General features: G+C 31.9%; 1 protein-coding gene across 1 annotated transcript; it reads left to right on the top strand.

Moving 5' to 3' along the window:
* Positions 1–53: 53 nt before the first annotated feature.
* On the top strand, positions 54–1,710 carry LOC134275634 (receptor-type tyrosine-protein phosphatase U-like; the record flags this gene model as incomplete). The annotated part of the gene is made up of 3 exons (XM_062757901.1): positions 54–202; positions 395–530; positions 1,438–1,710. Coding segments are annotated over 3 exons (357 nt in total), but the record flags the coding sequence as incomplete, so codon positions are not given.
* Between the last annotated feature and the right edge of the window lie 22,703 nt (positions 1,711–24,413).

The following is a 24,413-nucleotide window of genomic DNA, read 5'->3' as shown; positions in this document are numbered from 1 at the left end:
TCAGATACATGGAAAAATCAATTTTACAAATAAGTGGGTATTCTTTGTTTCAGGGAAGTGGCGATATTCGGAGATTGGCTGTAGTTGAATGCAGGGCGTGGAAAGAAGGCTCGTCTTTCGATCGTAGGGCGTTACTTGACGCGATAAAGGAGACAAAAATTGAAAAAAGCCTGACTGGAAGCAGAATTTTAATCTTGTCCGAGTAAAGAAAGAATATGAATTTGGTTTAATTTTAATTAAATAAAAGGGAAAGTTAGCAAATCTGTGTACAAATTACACATCAAAGTTCCGGTATTGTTCAATTATAGAAAGTTTATTAATCTGATTCATTATTTTCTTTTTTAAAAATGGAGAAAAAGTCTGTAAATGACGTTCTTCATTTTATTTTCTTCAGTGACGGTGCCAAACGCTGCGGGCCATTCTGTGTTGTTTACAACTGCCTGGAGCAAATATCCCTTGACAACGAATTTGATATGTTTACGAATACACGTTTGCTGCAAATTCGAAAACCGGAATTTATCTCAACATTGGTATGAAAAACAAGATAAGAGATTGTGAAGCCAAATTATAAATGAAATAAAAGTAGGCCTGAATCAGAAATTTTTTGCTAATTAAGGTCTTCCGTTTCCAACGGAAGACCTTCTACTGATTCTGTTGTTTCTTTTCCACTATTATTATTATTATTTTTTTTCTTACCGATTTTGTGCAGACGATTTCTCGAGAACGCCTCGACAGTTTTTCATGAAACTTTCAGCAATGATAGGAAACTATTTGATCTTTATGCGTTTTTTTTTTTATTTTGCCGTCGTCACTTCCGGTCGCGAGATATGACCATTTTTCTGTTTTTAAAGTGTTATTTTGTCCGAGAGTGTTCTCGAAAACGGGTGGAGATTGGGCCCTGAAACTTTCAGGAATGATAGATTATGACTCCTAGATTTGAGAAGGATATATTGTTTTTGTAGCTGTCGCGTCCGTCGTCCACCGGAAGTAGTTTAAAAATATGCAAAATTTTAATTTTTTTCTTTTTTAAATGTTTCTTATGGAGGCAAATAGAGTGTCTCGAGTAATATTATGTCCACCGGAAGTTACTTTTTCCAAACCGGAAGTTGTCTAAAAAATGAGCATTTTTTCCTCGAAATAATCAGGGATGATTCTTTCACACTCAGAAAGGAGTTATAGGTCATTTTAAGTACTTCCGGTCACACCGAAAGTGAATTATAAAGACCGGAAGTTGTTTGAAATTGATAGATTTCACTCTTAAATGTGTTCTCACGTATTTTAAATAATTGATCTGAACACTTTTTTTCCATTTAAAGTTGTTTTATGACCTTATCAAAAATTGAACGGAAGACCTACTCGTTGCTCGCAACGAGATCTCATCTAGTTATTATTCTATTTGTGCTAGTTTGATTTCATTTCTTTTTAACTCTATTGTAGGATAAGTACCAGTTTTGCCATGACGTTTTAGCCGAATATCTACAGAATGATACAGTATATGCTAATTGCTAAATGGGCCTAGCTGCAAAAAGTTAAACTTGATTCAATCATACATAATTTTATAAACAAACATGTGAATGGGATTGGGAAGCAAGCGTCGACTGTGTTAACCCTCTCTGTAGTAAAAATACTGAAATGTTTAATGTTTGCTTAATGAGCACAGTCTGTAAAAATAATGATTTTACCAATTTCAGCCACTAATTATAAATATATTTTCCCTAATTATTGCAATGTTTAGAAGCAATATAGCATAAATCAAAAGTTTATTCACCGGACGGACCAAAAAAAAACATGATAATGCAAATGTACGTATTTAAGTTTTTTTCCTTTTATTTCTTATTAATCAGATAAGTATTAAGATATGGATTATTTACTTCAAATAAATTCATTTATTAATACAAAGCGTTAAAAGATTTAACAAGCAAGTCTGTACATTTGAAATTTTAATGTCAAGATGCGACCCGTCTAGCAAAATGCTACTTTAAAAATCATGAAGAAGATCGATTTTTCACATCAAAAACTCTTCATTTGTAATACCTTTTCTGCCTTTATTTTATTCATTTGTACTTATCTTTATTTATCAAGGACACAAACCCTAAAAAACCAACAGACAAGGATATTGTTTTGTTTGCATTTAATGTTTATTTTCTTCCCTGCCAATATTATATAATACCTGTATGTCTTAATTTGAAAAAAGTACAGCGACTTCCAATTAGCAAAACAGAAGGAAATATTTTCATAATTTTTTGAATGTATTTCCTTCCAAATGTTATTTCCTTCCATTGACCCTATGATATGCAATGTCAAATTTAAATCACGTAACAATTTTAAGAAAAAACGCCTTTGATTGACATGGGTTCTGAATTTTCATTGGTACATGTACCTCAATCAATGCGGAAAAAATTGCGGATTGAAATTTCTTCCTTATACTTAACGACTTATCTTCAGGTGATTTAACATGAGGATGATAGAAGGTGTATTATGAGCAAAAGTTGTATTCTCATTTTCTTCCTTTATTTGCTGATCAAATAAATACGCTTCTTTTTTTCTCTGACGACATAGCTATTATATGTACATGCACATTGTGTATAACTTCGTTTTGAAATGCACATTGTAATTTGTTAATAAAGCTATTGTTTATTCCGAATTTACTCATATCTTTAATGCAAATAATGTGAAATGTTTGAAAAAATAGTGCGGAAAAACAAGTGCGACAAACTAACAGACAGACAGAGGTACAACTAAACGCGTACGGGGAGAAAACCTACAGCTTCATTCGGTGTCATAGCTAGTAAACTATTTTAAAAAAAATTATAGATACTGTAAAGAACAAATAGTAAAAATCTAATCGAATCTTCTGTTATATGAATAAAATGCAAATGCCAGAACATGGGAATAAGCTTCCGCAACAAGATAAGCCTAATATGTAATCTTTTTAATATTATATAAAATTATTGCAGAATAGGTTGATTCAATCTATTCTACTTATAATATCATATTCATATTTTATTATCGAAAAATTACATTTACCTTACGTTCAAATATATTATTTTAAAGCTGGTAGAAGACATTGGGAATGAAATGTGATGTAACGTCTTTGGATTCATATTAAGAAAACGAAGTGCCACACTTTTATAATCTGTTGTCCGTCTCATGTGTCTCTTGGGATAACTTAACTTTAAGATTTCTCCATCCAGATCTTGAAAATTCCATCTACAATCGTCATATCTGTTTTTTCATTATTATTTATTCTTGATTATAAACGTTCACTTTAATGACACATATCATGTGAGGAATACAAATAAACATCCAATGCTTCATTTTCCGCATATTCTGGTAAATATCAATGTTATGGGGAAGAAAAAATCTTCTGTATCACTTTAGTAAAAAAATATTTCTTTCTATCCAATAAATCACCTTTTCAAAAATGTCAATAAAATCAGTTTTTGGAGAATCAAACACGTTGTAAATCAAACCCATTCCAAAAATGAAATGCTTAAAAATGCCCACGACAATTATGTTACCAGATGTGACCAGTCGGCAGGATATGCTCACTCCTCCATGGTACTTGATCCAATCTCTGATGTTTCGGGGGTCGGTATTTACTCTGCCTCTTATCTGTATTATTGACTATTGACTATTGATCTTGTATAGTGTTTATTATCCCCAAATGTTTTATGCAGAAAATTCAATGGATAATTATGTTGTCAAAATAACTGTTCGTGGCGATGTTAAATTGTTGATAAGGATGTTCATATCATATTTAATCAAATGAAACAATGAATTTACCACTCAGTCTGATGCTTATATGTTTATCAAAATATTCGATAGTAATTTACATTTCATTTATTTACAATGATTATTTAATATTTTAATCCTTTTATAATAAAAGATCCCGCAGATTTTGACCCATTTGTTTCATTATTTGGATTAATTATTGATATTCACAATGACTTCAACTTTTCCTTCTTAAACTTTCCTTATATCTACAAAATGATTCGATACGCTTGTGCATATTCTACGTACATGTTTATCTAATTTCAATAAAAAGGCAAACTTTTGACAAACAAAATGATGAAACAACCATTTCAACAATTTTGTTTTAAGTAAACATTGCCTAAGTTTTATGGTCGATAAAAGACAAGTCATTAAATAAAATTTATATCAATGCAGCGAATATATTTTGACAGCCCGAATACATGTACTGTATCCATCAAATTGCTTACTTCTTTCCATCATCCTCTAACATTAAAACACCTTATCTTTTCCTCCTTTAATGAATAAAAAATCTGTAAACAGTTTGTAGAGTGTTGCCAATTTTATGACGTTTAATTAGTTTGAAATGCTCAAAATATTATTAACAACGGCATATACTTGTAGAATACACAAAATAAACCAAATTTGTAAAGAAAGATAATCCAAATTTCCAGTAAAACCAACGTAGACTTAACCAAAAAATCATGTATTTTGTAGATCATCCTTATCGACAATTTAACATCGCCACGAACAGTTATTTTGTCAACATATTTATTCATTGAATTTTCTGCATAAAACATATGGAGATAATATAACAAACACTATTCAGGATCAAAAGTCAATAATACAGATAATGATATTTAAGGATTTTTTTAAACTTGAAATACTGATATTAAAGTAATGTTGTTCATATTTTTTCCGACTGTTTATACATGTACGATTGTTCTAAAGGAAGTTTCACGTTTTGTGAAAAAGTGTAAACTGTAGTTAAATTGCAATTTAAAATTTTACCAAAAAATAAATTTTAATCAGTATTTTTAGAAGAGAAATGCCGTTTTAAAAAGATTACATCTCTTTTCCTCCTTTATTTTGTATATTTTTTTAACATTAATTTAATAACGTTTTATATGGATAAGCTGAACCATAGAACCTCTTTAAAAGAAATCGCTTGCTTTAACACATTGGGCGTCGCATGATTCTCCGTTGAATCACTCCTGCAGAAATGCACAAGTCACAAACGTCTGATAAATCTGTTTATTGCGTGGACCCCGAGGTCCACGCAGTAAATATATAAGCGAGGTTAAACCGGATGCCATGGGCAAGCGACAGGCTACGCGTGCACGAGAATGCTTTCGTCCCTTAGGCAACTTGCCCGTAGAATGATTCGCTCTATTCGAATATGCCATTCATCGGCAAATCGCATATCGTATTTATATATTCACTGGCGGATTCGAATTTCTCTCTTATACATAAATTATACTTTTATATACATACTAAGCATCGATTCTATGGCACAAACATTTTAAAAAGTAGGAAGAACTTGCAGTATAAAGATGCATGTAACTTAAAAACTTGAATAAAAAACGTCATTCGACGACTAGTTCTAGCTTTTAAAAGATAGAACAAGTTTTCACCGGCATTAGTTTTAAGCATGAAGGCTCGCAAAATAATTTGATATTTCAGCAATCCAAATACCGTTTAATAGAATTCTGTAGCAAAGGTTTTTAATAGGGAAGGGGGGGCTCCGACAAAAAAATCTGCGTACTACAGAGCTGTGCTACACGTGTACCATCAGATCTATTTTTCCCATGATAGATTTCTTCCGTATAAATCCAGAACAGTTGTCAAGTCCTGGCCGTTATGCGTTACATGTATCGAAATAGCCCGATTTTTTAGACTGACAAACTAAAGGCTAATCGGAGCTAAAATTTAACAATTTTGCTTAGAGACTACAATCAGTCATAAGTAAGCAGATCATTGTAAAAAAAAAAGTGAACAAACCTACATGAATATTCACTACACCTAGAAATTTTCTTGAATTGAATTTCGGTTAGAAACACATGCATATGGTCCACGTATTGCAGTCCTTTTTTAAAGGACAGCAACTTGTATAGAAATTATAGGGCAGGGTTTTCAAGGTTTGTGAAAAAGATTTGTCGAATGAATAGTAAAATTGCATATATATCAATGTAGACATATTTAAGATGCTGATCTGGTAAAAGTTTTCCCTCTAAATTAAAAAAAAAAAGTAAGATCTCTTTACACTGTATATTGGTGGAGAGAAAATTGAGAAGATCTTTTTTTTTTTAGTTCTGACATTCACATTTGACCTATTATAATAAAAAAAAACATTTAGCAAATTGGATGATGCTCAACTGAAAAACAAAAAAAATTGTTTTTCAAAGAAAGTTGTGATTTAAGACATTCGTTTTACATGCATGCATCTTTAAAATTTGAATGTTTTGTAATGACAGTGAGACAAGAATTGTCAGTCCTTGAAATCTTATACATTGATTATAAGGATTCACAAGATTAACCCTTATACACTTTTACTTTGCACACTTCTTATAAATATTGTATTAGGTGTAAATTTTAATTTGAATACACAGCCAATGTAGCAGATAAATAAATTTAATGATTTTTTTCTGAGTTAGAAATTTATTATAGAGCAATATATTGTCAAAGTAAAAAAAAACACTGAGTAATGTTCCTTTATCTTACAACATGTACATGACATTTGGCACATAATTATTTCAAAATCCTTTATGTTAGAAATCATAGGGAACAGGGAAGTGTATCTGACAAAATTGATGTTCCAAAAATGGCTCTAATTTATCCACACTGGCAAGAGTCTGGTTTTACCATGAATTTCTTTTTAGGATAGAAAATCAATGCAAATTTCATAGGATTTTCCTCAAAGGTGTACAAAAATGAAATACAGTTTTAGATGATCTCACAGACTATTCAACAATTTCAAGAAAATTATTATAACAGACACAAATTAAAAAAAATATTTATAAACCTTTTCCCTGTCGCCAAAGATGGCATGTCTTACCCTCTCTGCAAACACTGCTCTCTCTCTTCCAAATATCAAAGAAACAACTCAAGCTTCAGATGTTGGGGAGATCTTCTAAATTTGTCATCATTTTTAAACTTGGCATTTCCTTTTTATATGTTTTATCTCATTTTTCTAAACGGTGAGTTTTGCCCATTTTCAAAGAAACTATATACTATATATTTTATGATAGCTTATGCACTGATACATTATTTGGTAGGAATTTCTCAATTTTGTCCCATTTTCTTAAACCTTGATTTTCCTAATGACCCTTGACTTTTATATTTTTTGTGTTTAAATTCTTAAGAAACTATTCAAGACATTTTCATAAAACTTCATACCATGATACAAATTTCCATGTTGCATTACTTATGAAGCTTGGTTGGGACATTCATGTCAAATGGACATATAATTTTGTTTTTATTTTTTTTGACCAGGCACTTAAGGAACGAAAGTCTTCCCTATCCTTTTTTAAATAAAATAGCTAGATTATACATTATACAAAACAAAGCCATTTAAATATATAAAAGCAATTTGTGGAAGGCAAGTAGTTATAGAAACCTTGTGTAAAAATTTATTAATATATACTATTAGGTAATTTTTATTACAGAAAATAATTGCATGTGTCTATATAATATGATATACTGTCAAAATCGATGCAAAACATATTTTAAAATCAATTTCACACAGTCAGGTGAAAAGTATATTTGACTATGAAATATTCAACGTCCAATAAACTTTTTTTTTAAATTATACTTAAAAAGTATATTAGTTTGGGACATTATTAGTTATCCAGGTTCAATTTACCCCGGGTTTTATTCCATAAATCCCCGTACAACCTTGATTGGACCTGGATAACGAATTTATTTCCTAGGTATCCATAAAAATTCTTTGTAAACATAAATCCAATCTACTGTGCCTCAACCTATCGATAAGATTTACTAAGTACTACAATGCATCGTGACGTCATGTGATTTGCTTTGTTACCGAAAAAATATGCATTGTGACGTCACGCTTTATTTACACCCGGCTCAAGTCTGATGTACGAAAATTTACAACCGACTTTGTAACCAATCAAAGCGCGTGTTACAAGCTACATAGGAAATAATAATATATATTACTTTTACTTTTCCATGATCATGTTGATGTGTTTTATGTCCAAAACAGTACTCCATACAATGTGTGGACGTAATACCCAACAGTACAGCAAACAATCTCTATTTCTATGAGGCGCCTGAAGGAAATCCTAAAACTGACTACTCTTTCTATCGAACTGCTGAACAATATTGACATGTCGTGTACCAACTTTCCGAATGTAATGCATGTAAATACAATTTGTTATCGAATGCACCGCACCTTGATTAACATTTTTAAATGAAAAAAAAAGAAAATCATTATCCTTGCAGAGCTCTAAATAGTCTCTATACAAGCACACCTTAAAGGAGAGGCAATTCGGAACGTGAAGTATAAAGTCACGGACATGAAATCACATACATATATGGAGTTTTTAGAAACCCTGCTAATTAACAGAAAAGTATCACATGTTCATTACAAGGATTCAAACAGAGTCTCGTTTTAACATACCAGAAATATGCCTTACCTTCTGCCAGCTGTTTTCTCTGTAAATAATGGGCATTCATTCTTCTATCGCCATAGAAAAGAGATCCACAGTAAAAACATATATATATGTTTAAGACTTTTTAATCTTTTTTCATAAGTTTTAAAGGAGTCAACAAACTATCAAGACTTGTTCAGTGGAAAATTCAACTGTAATGAATGCATCTATTTACAGAAGAAATATCCACATGCCATCCATGTGCTCCTTGGAATGACACAAGCAATAAACAGAACGGTTTTAACCCGATTTGCAAATTAAGTTAAAAATCGCGTTTTATTATCAATCAGACTATGCGATGCAACAAATGAAAGTAGTAAGTTGTATAACCTAAGAATCATTACTTAGAAATGTCTTGTCTTGATGTTGTTAGGGTCGCATTTATTCTAAAAACAATGTTATTTGCACTCTGTGTGACAGAGGAATGGCGGACATCATGAACACATGGCTTTAGAAAGACCACCATATGAAATATCAAATTTTCAAGAATTATGGATAATGACAAGAAAAAATCAAAACAAATGGTTGTACCCATATTATTAATGAACCAAACTGACATCAATTTCATTGCATTTTTCATTTCCTGAAGGCTGTAGCTGCGTAGTTCTAAAGTGATTAATTTTCCCCAAATTCAAACAACAGAAAAAAAATTGTAAAATTGTTTATTAATTTTGGTGTCTAACAGTAGATAATAAGTGCATTAGCACTTTGTGTAACTTTGAGCTAGTATGGTAGAGTATTAAGCGCATTGTTGGTATTTCTTATTTCAGACCAGAATAGATCCAATATGGCTTGTACATTCCCCATAAAACAGTGCAGAGGAAAATGTAATATGCGTAATTCGTTTAAAGAGAAAAAAAGTAAAAAATAAGGTAAATCTAAGAATCCGGCTATACAATGAAAAGCTAAGATAAGTGCACTGCAATTAACATTTAATAAACATTTTAACTAATGAAGATAATAAACTTCACCTGGTTACGAAGATATGCACATATAATGTATAAGTGGGCAACATTACATGTAACTACTATAAATTAAAGAAAAGGATAGGTGTTTAAAAAAAGAACAAAAATATACAATGTATAAAATATTTGAAATCCTTTCAACAGAAGTTAAGGTAAGTATAAATATATCAAATAAGTATAGAACCGAGACAACTGAATAATATACTGATACATTTATCCTGGCATTGTTAAATAACTGGGACGTTTGCTAGATTCTACATTGGCAGTTGAAATTTTTGTTTTTAGAAAAATATATTGTCTGGCTAGACATGTATATGATTAATAATCACCAAAATTTGATATTACAATGTATATTATCTTACCTCGAAGAAAATTGATCATTGGAGTCGCTAATTCTAGAAAACTAGCTATAATTTGTAGATGGCAGGATGTAAAAGTTGATAATAATTATATATAGATGCCAGTTTTAAATTACTCTTAGATGAGGATTTTGAGCCAATATAGATAATAGGAGTAGTTCACCTGGTAATGCCAAAAATTAAATGTTATACAGGGTTCAGTGTAACAAACTTACAATTAATACTTAAATATTCACATTTTCAATGTCTTTGTCCGAGATAAAATTGCAAATAGTTAAGGATATGCGCGGTTAAAAAAAATCACGTGCGGGGCGGGACAAATAGAGACGGAAGCAGGGTTTGTAGCACATACATTTGCGGGATCAAGAGCATGTAAATATAAGGAATAACTGTCAGATTTTTTTATTTCATGACGATTATCAATCGATAGGCTTGCGTGATAAATTTTATGCATAAACGCCGTATGTAAATTATCACATAAGCCACTAGATTGATCACTTTATATTTACATTTCCAATGTCTTTGTTCGAGATGAAACTACACTTCGTTAATGTTCTTTATTTCTCCATCAATGTAATGAGTCATCGATAGTCGTGGATAAAAAATCACGTGAAAGGCGGGGCAAACAGAAACAAGAAGCTGGGCTTCTAGCATGTGGACTGGCGGAATCAAGGGCATATAAATGTATTTAGTGATAGTTTTATTAAAAAATATGTTAGGAAAAAATAATTTATGCTAGAATTAAAATTACGTTATTCTATTTTGATCATAGTCTTTATTTCAAAGACGTCATTTCTTTTATGGAAAGTTTTTGTTTCTTTTGTTTTAAAACCATAGCAAATTAAATGCTCAAATTTTGACCGTATGTCCTAAAATTGATGTAGATTTGAAATATTTGAAAAAAAGTCAATTTCGAAAATTTATTCATTAAAACCCCCTTTTTCCAGAGTGCGGTCCAAATTTCAAAAAAGAATATCGTCTCATACTTTGTTATAATGAAGATTTCATGTTGTAAACATATACTCGTACATATGGATTAATCCAAGAAGTATCGATGAAGTGGTGAAAGGCAATGAAAATGCATCTTAGCTTAATGCCATCGTTGAATATTGTCGTTTGCTTCGGAATGCACATATTTTGGCTGGCATTAACTTTTGCGAACTCTAACTGCACTCTAACTGCACATATTAAAATAATAAGAAAGATGATGATAATAAGGATGATGATGATGATAGTGGTAGTGGTGGTGGTGGTGACTTAGATGACAATAAAAATGATATTTTAAGGAAAGTTATGGAAGCCATGTTATCAAATTATATGTACATGTAGATGTACAAAAATTCTAACCGGTTTTTTGCAATAATTAAACCAAAGACTTCCCTATATTGATTAACCTCATCAAAAATACAAGCATTTTGAGAGTATTTCACTAGCAATACAATTTCCCTTCCGGCAAGTGTAAATTGGTTCTTGTTAAAAATTGAAAATGGTATAATTATGTTAAAATTTATTTAAGCAGAACGAAATATTTATTTTAATCAAGGGAAAGAAACACACAGTACCAATCGGACACAACCTAACAGAAATCGAACCCGGAGCACACCCCGGCTGCGCTCTCTGGGTCCGCTTTTGGGTCGTGCTCTTTTATCAATTCCGAAAATTTATTTTTGCACGTTTGTAGTTTCTGTATGATTCATTGTGTATTCCACGAGGACGACCATCGCGAATCCTTAATTGACGTTGTTGGCGTTCCAAGGAATGAAGTACTTTCACGTTTGATATCCACTCAAGTTTTAAATAAGGTTTGTATTTAACAATAGGTATGTATTTAGCAATAAGTATGGATATTGGCGCAGCATTGTGCAACACAGTATTTAACTTGCAACAAAATGAATTGACATGGTCAATATAATTTGGATGGCTTCTTAAAGACTTACAATTCGGTTTTAAATAAAGGTTACGCTTTTTTTTAGGTTTGCTTTACTCTGACCTTCGCCGAGCTGAGAGATTTGCTAACGAATCACATAACACATGACATTTTAACGCAATATCTAGCTCCAACAGTGATGACAGATGATCCGAAGTAAGACAAAAAGACTCCCCTCCCCTTAATTCTCATTGAAATTGAACATCCAATCGATGTATAAGATGATAATAAGTATGCACATTTTGCACACCCTATCAAGCAAGCTTTCACTCTAGTAAAACTATGATACAATTAAGAGAATACGTTACCTTTCAATTAATAAAACCTATAACAATTAGTTTAGAGGAAATCAATTTTTCAACATACGCAGCCAAGGTGATATATGATTTGCACTGAATAATTGAGATTCAAAATTCATTTTGTTATTTTCACTTGGCGTTGTCATTTCGTTTGATCCTTATAAAAATCCAGAAAACAAAATGGATATATCCTTTTCTGTATTTGTTATAATTATAATATCACAATATAATGCTTGTGTATTCGGTGCATTTAAAGAATTTTTGGACTTTTCACGAGTGTCTACAAATGATAATAAAAGACCAACTCTTGACATTATAGGGGAATATGAGCAGATTCAAAGTCTGTCTGAATGTAGCTCAAGGTGCTTTAAGCGACCAGGTTGTACAACTTTCTTCTTCCATCGTGGATCTAAGAAATGTTTTGCAACCAGCTCTGCAAATGGACTTTTACCATCCGAAGGATTTGTGCAATTCTCCATTCAAACAAGTATATATATATCTTCAACTGTCCTTATTAATAGAATAAAACGGATACTATCCAATCCATACTCGAACATTGTCGTTAAAATACAAACGAGTTACATTTGTTTTCTAGACCAGTGCATGTTTTATAAAATATTAATTTTCTTGTGTACTAAGTTAAGTTATTCTAATAAAACTGCTTTCGTTTTAGGTGTTCCGCAATGGAGAGAATTTGGCAAATCGCATTATCTTCTTGTGAAGAATAAATTAGCGATCTTAGAAGCACAGGTAATATCATTAGCATCATTGATAAATATAGCAAAGATGATTATCAAATCTTTTATTTTATGTTAAACAACATTATATGCTGACTCTAAAAACAGTGTTTAATTTGAAATTATAGCACTCAAGTAAGTATCCGATCAAGTAAGATGCAATTACAGTAAACAAACTTTATGACAATATTTTCCTTTCTTCAGCAACAGTCTAGAGCTGTTTTTTTGAATATAATATAAAAGAAATGAAGATGAATATGTGTGACATTAAATTACGATTCTTTAAGGTGTACATGTTTTTGCCTTTGGAGAGATGGAAATATTAAATATTTGGCTATTGGAGCTGTAGACAGTACGTTAAAATTTTCAAAAGTAAAAGAGTGTATAAAAATAAATTATTAGACAGTAACCTGTCGTTGACCGTATTCTAAGTATATTTGAATGAAATAGATATTCTCTTAAATGTAACTGGTTTTATCAAAAACAAGTTTACCTTTTTAGCTCACCTGAGCCGGAGGCTCAAGTGAGCTTTTCTGATCAAAATTTGTCCGTCGTCTGTCGTTGTCGTCGTTGTCGTAAACTTTTCACATTTTCATCTTCTTCTCAAGAACCACTGGGACGATTTCAACCAAACTTGCTACAACGTATCCTTGGGTAAAGGGAATTCAAGTTTGTTCAAATGAAGGGCCATGTCATTTTCCAAGGGGAGATAATTATGAATTAGAGAAAAAATAATGGCATTTTTTAAAAAAAAAAATCTTCTTCTTAAGAACCACATGGCCGGGAAAGATGAAACTCATGTGGAATCATCCTCAGGTAGTGTAGATTCAAATTTGTTCAAATCATGACCCCCGGGGGTAGGATGGGGCCAAAATGGCCGATCAAAGTTTTACATAGGAATATATAGGAACAATCTTTAAAAATCTTCTTCTCAAGAACCACTGGGCTAGGAAAGATGAAACTAATGTGGAATCATCTTCACGTAGTGTAGATTCAAATTTGTTCAAATCATGACCCCCGAGGGTAGGGTGAGGCCAAAATAGCCGATCAAAGTTTTACATAGGAATATATAAGAACAATCTTTAAAAATGTTCTTCTCAAGAACCACTGGGCCAGGAAAGATGAAACTCATGTGGAATCATCTTCAGGTAGTGTAGATTCAAGTTTGTTCAAATCATGACCCCCGGGGGTAGGGTGAGACCAAAGTAGCCGATCTAAGTTTTACATAGGAATATATAGGAACAATCTTTAAAAATCTTCTTCTCAAGAACCACATGGCCGGGAAAGATGAAACTCAAGTGGAATCATCCTGAGTTAGTGTAGATTCAAGATTGTTCAAATCATGACCCCGGGGGTAGGGTGGGGCCATAATGTCCGATCAAAATTTACTAGGAATATATAGGAAAAAATCTTTAAAAATCTTCTTTTCAAGTACTTCAAAGCCATGCTTAGTGATATTTATAGGGAATCATCCTCAGGTAGTGCAGATTCTAGTTTGTTCAAATCATGATCCCCTGGGGGGTTAAAATTCAAGCCCTCTCCCCCCCCCCCTTCAGTAAACTTTCAGTTCTGATCTGATATGTGCTTTTTCCTAGCCAATTGCTCAGGTGAGCGATGTGGCCCCTGGGCCTCTTGTTAAAAAGATAGTTGAGCTAGCGCCGTATCAAGTATTAAACACAGAAAGGAAGGACCGTGACCAACTGGTTAATTTTGCTGAATTCTTTAATTTTTACGAGGCTGGAGTCTGATAGACAGAGTCATAATTTTTTGTGAAGTGTATTTAAAAAGATATCAGTGTTTAACTGCATTATATCAATCGCTAATCGAACTTTGAAAAGAAAAAAGTTTTTATGAGGTTTGCGAAATAATCAAGAAGGTGATATAACTCCGAACCTAGATGTCTAGAATCTTGGCATTACATGACCTAATTTTTTAATGGTTTAGTTAACTTTAAAGTGTAAGCTACACAATAAATAAACAAACTTCAGAATCGAACTCAAAAAGACAGTTTTATTATTTAATGACACAAAGAAATTGATATCGCACGGTCTATTTATGGTAATTTTCACAGAGTGCTAGACCGTGAATCCGAGGATGCGTATTCCAGAAATAAGGACTAAAGTTGTTGCTAGCCTTCGAAAGCTCTAGTACAGTGGACCTTCAGATATCCGGACGCCAGATATCCGGATGCTTCAGTATCCGGACGTTTTTTAATCGGAACGAAATTTTAAAATGTTATTCTGTCTTGTTTAACTGGTGATTCAGATATCCGGATGCTTCACATATCCGGACAAATGGACTAGGAACCAAAGCGTCCGGATAAATGAGGGTCCACTGTAATAAATTTGACTATAGTCTTTAAAATCAATTTATGCTAAAATCATTATAATATTATTGTTTCGGATTCTTTTTCTCTCTCAAGGTAATGTTTGTAATTTTTGTAATTTAACAATTGGTTTCAAAGGCTATACGTTCTAAAAAAAATGAAGAAAAATAGGCTATTAGGTGAGGTTGGTTAAATTTTCTTTCTTTCGATGTTTGAATTAAACATGTAAAATTAACTGATTCAGAAAATATTTTTCAATGGAGTAGTAAAGTTACTTTCAAAATCTTCCTTTCTTAATTTGACCTAATCTAATGAAGATTCCATGTTGTATACATTTACTCGTAAATATTGAATAATCCAAGACACATCGATGAAATACATGTATTAAATAGCAACACAAATGCAAAGACGATCAAAAAAGGCAGCATCTAGCATCTGATGTTCATTATCGATTTGTTCAAAGCATAAATATTCAGAACATTTTTAAAATGAATGTAGTTTGATCCATCTCAGTGCAATCGAGATTTTAAAGTATAGATGCATTTCAATGTATCACGTTATCAACTCACCAAAGAATAATTGCCATAGAGGTTTCATGTCATAAATATTTGATTACAAGAGAATTAGTGACGAATTAGTAGGTTTTTGTTTGCTTATTCATGCAGCTCGATTGTGACGGTATATTATGTTGTCTTATAGATATTATCGGCAATGACACGTTCCTTCACATTAACTGCACAAATTATCCTGCTGAGATCTTGATATATTATAAACATCATGGAAGAAAAAGACTCGAAGTGCAAATTAAAGTACCGTTTTGTTTTGTACAGCATTTAATTTGTACAGATTATTAGAAATTTTAAATTATAAATAAATAAAATACAGAATTTGACAACGACTTCATATTAGATTAAATGCATCATTAACAAAAATATAATGCATTTAAAATAGTAATACCAAGGAACACAAAAATAATTGGGTAAAAATTTACCAAACTATAGCTTAACATGTTTTGAAATTTGTAGAAGTAAAATAATTGATGATTAATACACGGTCAAAAAATGCTGATTTTATAATTTTTTTTTTCAAGAGACACTGTTTGGCGCTTGGGGCAAAGCTTGTCGAGATAGAAACTCCAGAAGAAAGCACATATTTGACAAACATGGCAATTCAGGAAAATGTTGGTAAGAGACAACCTTATTATGTTCCCCAAACGAAGTTGGGGAACATATTGTTTTTACTCTGTTTCTTCTTATTATTTTTCTTCTTCTTCCTGGGTACTTTTTTGTCCGCGAGTGATCTTGTAAACTATTCACCCGACGTAGGTAAAACCTTTTTAGGGTTAGTAGACATGTTATGTAGATTTGCGGAATCAAGGTCATTTTGCGCGCACGTGCTTGCAAGAGCGTGCACGTGCAACACGTAAAATGACCAATATAATAGATATGGCCGTAAATTTTCTATTTTTTGATTATATGCTTTGAAACTCATAATATAAATATATAATAGTACTGTACACATGATGACATGATCAAAATAGCAAGATCTCACGCGCATGCACGTGCGCTTCGCTCTGATTAGCTGAAACTAAAGTCTCAATATCTTTCTTGTTTTTTGATGAAATCCTTTGAAATTTCAAACATAGTTATACATTAGGGAGATCTACAGCCTGATATAAAAGAATTATGATAAAAGAATGTGCATGCACCTGTGTTTGCAAGAGCGCGCACGTGCAACACGAGAAATTAAATATAATTGATATAGACGTAACTATTTAAATTTGTGATGAAATGCTTTGAAACTCATAACATAAGGATATATTAGAAGCTTAGACAAGAGGACATGGTCAAAATAGCAAGATCTCACGCGCGTGCACGTGTGCTTTGCTCTGATTGGCTGAAACTAAATTCTCAATATCTTTCTTGTTTTTTGACGAAATGCTTTGAAATTTTGAACATAGTCATGCATTAGGATATCCTACAATATGATATGAAAAAAATTGTCATGAAAACACGCGCATGCACGTGCGCTGCAATCTGATTGGCTTCAACTTTAAATAGCTATAACTCCTTTGTTTTCCAACTAATTGGGGTGTGATTTACACCATAGACAGACATAATGGACTCCTACAGGAAGGTTTGGTCATCATGCACATGCATGCACGTGCAATGAGTAAAACTAAAAATACACTGGATTTAGCGTATTTTTGAATGCATTTTGATTAAATGTCTTAATATTAGGTACATTAAAGTAATTGATAGTGTAGATAAAATGATATGGTCGTTTTGCATAAGTTTGCACATGCGCTCACGTGCAATGCGAAAATTTGCGATATACTTGGTATACTTAGGGAAAACGTTGTTAATGTCTAAGATGCATAGAGTTTGCCTTATTAGATGAAGCTTAGAGGGAATGAGGCACCAAAAGGAAGTTGGGGAGCGTTTGGGGAACATCTGTAACGGTTCCCGTTACAATCAGCACTAGTTTCATATTTAATTGATTCCTCAGTTATATACACTTGATCTCTTTCTCTAACTTAAAAGTTAAACCCGAAGTCTGGAGTAAAAGTTTTAAAAGCATTGTAACATATTAAATACGCCGTGGTAAAGGTAGATATAAAAGTAGATAACTAGAAAATACTAAGAAAGAAAATATACTTTAACTTCTCAGACTGAAGGTACTATGAGCACTGAGCTCACTGAATGATGCCTCCGCCTTTCATATAATTATATTTAGATCCACTGAATCTTTTTTCCTTTATTTCTTATGAAGACCACGCAGGGGTGATAAGGAAGCATACAGAATATTCTACCTTGACCAAGTTATGGTCAATGAAACATTATGAAGTCATAGTGGGCGAGATGACGTCAATTTTAAAACAAAGATTTTTGTAATATTGGTATTTAGACATGTAATTTAACACTAGGAAATAAATTGAAACGTGTAAAGATTAACAAAAAATAAGATGCTTTTATTTTGTTTTGCTGTATCTGTCAATTTGATTAAAATCTAACAACGATGACGTCATGTGTGTGCATCGAGTAACTTGGGAATTGATCGTGTCGTGTAAAGAGAATTTGGCTACGACAGCATGTACAAAGATACGTAAAATGGTGTTTAAAAGCAAATATCGGGAATATTATGTGAAATTCATATGGAGTTCGGTTAAATAAACAGGTATGGTAATTTATTTTCATCAATTATATTCTCTGTCGAAGACAGTCAGCTATAACCGTATCCCAGTTGGCCTTTCCTCGGTCATCCGTGACAAAAATAATGCAACAGAACAACAATAAGCTGGATATTTCAAAACATAAGATTTGTACATATGAAAAGTTCGCCTTCTAAGATACTTGGAAAGTGCTGCTAGAATCCCGAGTTAAGTATGGTTTTACGAAAATTCTGGGTTCATATGTGTGAAATACAAAACGTAGGGTAAGGTTTCGTGCAAATGTGTGTTATAATTATTTACTGACCGGACAGTGGGATTCTAGCAGCACTTTTTAGGCAAAATAGATGTTTTTCGACTATATTATTTACTCATGGAAATTATAAAACTCCGGGGTATTGTTGTTCAGTTAGCTTTTTATTAAGGAACATTTCGCTATTAATAGAAGTCACGTGATGCCGTGGTGGTGGCGCATGTCATTGCGTTAGATGCTCTTTTATCTTTATGCAATAGTTAATGAAAATTTACGTTTATCAGTGGTTTTGGTAAATTATCAAACTTAATTTTCTTAAAAAAATCTAATTTCCCGAGAAATGATTTATATGCTTCCTTAACATACCCGCGCATTGCCATTAATCAGTGCATGGACAACAATAACCAAGCCACGTGCGTAAATTTCCTGAACAATGGCTATTCCATATACAATGACATATTCATCTTAAATACAATATCAAAACAAATTTAATTTCACTTCGAATGATTTTTAATACAGATGTAAATATAAGCAATAAATGTTTTCTTTGATTGTTAGTACGGGAATTAACTTCGCAGATGTTGCAGAAAAGAAAATTCATAAACCGCATACGCGGGTTATGCATTTTTTCTGCAAAAGCTGCGATGTTAAGGACAGATGATACTATTAGTTACACAGTCAGTTAGTGACCTAATACGGAGTCATACAGGGTGTGACATGGAAAACCGTATTGGGCGAAGCGAAGCCGAGTCCCAATACGGATTTCCATTTCACACCCTATATGACTCTGTATTAGGTCACTAACTGACTGTGTTACGAATTTATCTCGCTGAAGACCTTTTTGAATATTAAAAAAAATCTATATGCGTATTATGAAAATTCATTTTTTTTTTACTCAATAACAATCAACATAAAATATCGTAAGAAGAAATTTAACTAAACTACCTACGCAAAATGTTTCTTAGCCGCCAATTCTATTTACAATAACAACGCTTCGAACAGAATCACGTGCCAGATTTTCATATTACTCCTTGTAAAGGTTTACAGGTGGAAACAATTTTCAGAATACTGAGGAAAAACGAAATGACAAAAAAAAAATCAGCAATATCACATTGGCTGATTTTTACCATTCTGCCTCTCCGAATAAAATCAACCTGCCTTGGTATTTTTTTCTAAAGTTTATTTTTTATCTTGTTTTTTTTAAAATGTTGTATTACGTTCCTCTCTAAGTTTTTTACACATATTGAGAAGACATAATTATTGGCCGAGAGCCGCAAGTTTTATCCTATACTCGGCACATAAGACCACTGCACAGTAAAGGGTCTTTTTCGTGCCAACATAGACTATGACAAGGGACCTTTTTCATGCAGTGTCATCCGAAAGACCGGTCTCCAAGTCCCATGGTGGGATTCGAACCCGCGCATAAAGATAAATTCCGCGGCCTTACAGCAGACGCTCTCACCACTGGACAAGGAATTTTTTATGCCTCGCCATGAATATGACCGGGACATATAGTATTTTTCATCTCCATTCTGTCCTTTGTCCTTCCGTCACTCTTTGCGTTTAGCTCTGTTCAAAGCTCAGTTTCAAAGAAACTATCCGAGATATTGTCATTAAACTTCTTATGCTGATAGATACAAGTATTGATGAGAGCTATGCAACTGCATCAATATTTTTTAACTTGACTTTTCATTTGATCTTGAACTCACTTTCCTTTATTAGTGTTAAGCTCAGTTTTAAAGATACGATTCAAATATTTTTATCAAACTCCATATGCTGTTACCAGAGGAGTCGGAAATTTTTATCGTCAAAAAAATCCAGACAAAAAAATCTCAACCTGAACTGAAAGACATTGTTTTTCAAGTTAAGGGTGGAAAAAAATTACGGATTTTTTTTTTAACGATAAAAAATTGAGAGCAATTCATTTGCATCAACATTTTTGACCTTGACCTTTCCTTTGATCTTGACCTTACTTTTCCTAATTCAGAGTCAAACTTCATTTGCTAATACATTCTGATGTATTCAACTGCAACAATATTTTTGACTTTTTATTTGACCTTGACCTCAACACTCAAATTGTGTTGAAATCAGTTTTAATGATAAAAATTATTCTAGATATCTTTTATCAAACTTCACATGTTGATACATATTGATGAGAGATGTGCAAATGCATCAATATTTTTTACGTTGACCTTTCCTTTGACATTGACCTCACTTTCCTTAATTAGTGTAACATTTCATAAGCTGATACATAATGATGTAAGAGATTCAATTTTATTAACATTTTTTACCTTGACCTCACTTTTATTAATTTGTGTTTAAGTCAGTTTAAAAAAAAAAATAATAATATTTTTCAACTTCATATGCTGATACATACTGATGAGAGCTTTTTAATTGCATCAACAGTTTTTGACCTTGGCATTTCCTTTGCCCTTCACCTCATTATAATGAAATTAGTGTCAAACTTCATATGCTGATACATACTAATGTAAGCATTTCAACTGCATCACTATTCAAAATATTCAAAATATTCTGATCAAATGTCCTACACTAATACAAATTTTCATGTTGCATTACTAATATACCCTCGGCGGGGCATTCATGTCCTATGGATATCTCTAGTTTTATTATATGTTGACAGGCGGCAAAAACATTGTTCTATTTGGAACTATTAAAAATCATATACCTTTTTTGCATCATTTAAAGTCAAACCGTTACAAATTAATATATTCTATAGATAATATTTTATTTTATATAGATATTTTACTTGGGATCACTGATGCCTTTATGGAGGGAAAATGGGTGTTCTTATCTTCATTGGATTCTGCTTCTCTTCTCAACTGGAGCAGTGACAATCCCGACAACTATAGGAATCAAGACTGTGCAGGAATAGTAAGCTATGAAAACTACATGTGGGATGACTTCGATTGTTCGACCAAAAAGACATTTGTTTGTGAGAGATTTATTGGTTAAGAATTCCAAATTTTGAAAGTTAAAGGATTGAATAAAAGATTGCGCAATACTGTTAAACAATAACGAACTAAGTATACTTCGATAAGAATACCAATTTTATACATTATTACATATCCTTAGGGATGCTTTAACTTAAAATCTTTAAAATTGTAATAAGCAACTTTTTAAGAATATTTTTTTTTCTTTTTGGTAAAACAATTTTCTTTTATTAAACTTTACTCTATGTCAATAAAAAGCAGCTAAATGGTTACCTTTGTGTTTATGGTTGTGATTACGGTACCGTATTTCTACAATTTTTACTACATGCTTATAATTGTCACGGTAGAGTGACTGCAAGGTCAGTTAAATGGGTGGACGAAAATTCTTGCCTTGTTAAAAACTGTTTGAACAATAAAATACACGAGCTCCAAAGTATTGTGGATGTAGATTTTACTCCTATCGAGAATGTTAACTCTTGTGTTGATAGCTTTTGTGAATTATTAAATACTTGTGTACTCCGTTTCTGTGATGTTCGTGAATCTAAACCCCAGCAATGCATTAGTACAAAAAATTATCTAAAAAGTATGAGTATAAGCCATGGTTCAACGATAAATGTAAACATCTTTATAACGAGTACAAATAAAAATTAAATGTGTTCAATGCAAATAAAACATCAGAAAATAGAGAAATTTTTCAGACGCCAAACAAAATTACAAAAAAAATTGAAAATAAACTTAAACGACAGTACAAACGTCATGAGGGCGATATGCTTAATTCTTTGAAGAAACAGAACCCAAAACAATTTTTCTAAACTTTTTAAAACAAAAAAGACAAACCATGTTGATTGTAATTTAAATTTAGAAGATTTCTTCACTCATTTTAAAAATCTCGGTTCTAACAAGGGCGACAACTTGAAAAAAGAAATTATACGGATGCTGTGTACGACGAGTTGGATTCAGAGATCAGTTTCAAAGAAATATGCACAGCAATTAAAAAGTTAAATACAAATAAAAGTTGTGGAGAAGACTGTATTGTTTACGAACTGTTTATGAAATGCGGAGATGAATTGCTCCCGCTGTTACATAAACTCTTTAATAATATTTTAACTCCGGTTTTTACCCTGAATCATGGTCTAAAAGTTTTATAACTCCATTTTTTAAAAAAGGAGATAAAAATGATATTAATAATTATCGTGGCATATCTATTGTAAGCTGTTTTGGTAAATTATTTACAAATGTGCTCAACAATAGGATATTGGAATGGAACACTCCTATGATATATTGACTGATGCACAATATGGGTTCCGTAAAGGAATGTCAACAACTGATGCTATTTTTGTTCTGCATTCCCTTATAAATAAGTACCTTTCTACTAAGAAAAGATTATATTGTTGTTTTGTTGACTTTCAAAAAGAATTTGATTCTGTTGATAGGATAAAATTTTGGCAAAAACTATTTCATTTAGGCATTCAAGGTAAAATGTTAAAGATAACTAAATCTCTATACAGTAATGTTAAAAGTTGTGTTAAATACAACGGTTATCTCAGTGATTACTTTCAAAATGACATTGGTCTAATGCAGGGGGTAACATTATCACCAATGTTATTTTCACGATATGTAAATGATTTCGAGGTTGGTTTTGATATCAGATAACTGTCCATATATTGATTTGCAGATGTTAAATTTATTCATACTTATGTATGCAGACGACATGGTTATTTTTTTCTGAATCTCCAGAGGGCTTACAAAAAATGTTAAACACACTGTACAGTTATACTGAAGAATGGAGCCTTTCTGTTAATGTAACAAAAACAAAGATTGTTGTCTTTAGAAATGGTGGTAAATTACGTAATAATGAATCCTGGTTCTATAATAATACTGAATTAGAAATTGTGAATGAATTCAAATATCTAGGTATGTTATTTAACTTTAATGGAAAATTTTTAAAAACACAGAAACATGCTGCTGAACAAGGAAGAAAAGCTATGTTTGCTATTTCAAGTAAATTAAAGATGCATGTATGAATTTAATGTAGAAACTTTATGTTCAATTTTTGATACTTATGTATGCAGCGTATTACTTTATGGAACTGAGATATGGGGTTTTCATAGATGTTCTGACGTAGAAAAGTACATTTTCCACTAGCAGTTACAATGAAATTAAGAATATTTAAATATTGGATCAAATTGAGAACAACTAAAAATTGCATTCTTAAGTCCTGTTATGAAAGTATGGTATTACAAAATGACAAATGGATTTTACAAATTAAAAAAGAATTGTCCCTTTTAGGCCTAGGCCAACTTTGGACGGAAAATAACCTAAATGATAGAATTTACAACATTATAAAACATCGACTTTTAGATGTCTCAAAGCAAATATACCAAACTCTTCAAAAGGTAATTTATATCAACATTTAATTGACAATTTCTGTTTGCAGTGGTATTTAACAAAACCTAATGACAAAAAATTTAGACAACTATTAACAAAATTTAGGTTATCGAACCACACGTTGAATATTGAAACAGGTCGACACCATAACATCCCTAAGAATAATGGATTATGTACATGTTGTAATCTCCATGATATAGAAGATAATTTCATTTTATTTTGAAATGCCCATTGTATATTGAGCTAAGAAAAATTTTTTGAAGAAGTATTATCATACTAAGCCAAGTGTCTTTGAATTAATTCAGCTGTTAAGTTCCAATAATATTAAAGATCTCTTAAATTTGGGCAAATTTTTGAAAGCTGCAACAATGTTAAGAAAAAATAAAATTGAGGTATATTATAATTTTCATGTATGTGTTTTTTACGTTCACTCTCTCTGTATGTTTTTTTTTCCTTATTATTATCATGTTTGTATCCTCTGATAAGCCAGTTGGCTTAAAGAAATAAAGAAACTGAAACTGAAACATGTATATAGATGACGTTGACTATTCTATCGTCAAAGTCCCTGACTTATAAAGCAATGTACTTTAATCAAAACTTTCAAATATTGTGCTGA

This window comes from Saccostrea cucullata, unplaced genomic scaffold (assembly GCF_032062105.1).
Source record: "Saccostrea cucullata isolate Sc308-1 unplaced genomic scaffold, CSIRO_AGI_Scuc_v1 ctg7240, whole genome shotgun sequence".
NCBI lineage: Eukaryota > Metazoa > Mollusca > Bivalvia > Ostreida > Ostreidae > Saccostrea > Saccostrea cuccullata.
Note: the sequence above shows the minus strand (reverse complement) of the source record. Positions and strands in the feature narration are given on the sequence as shown.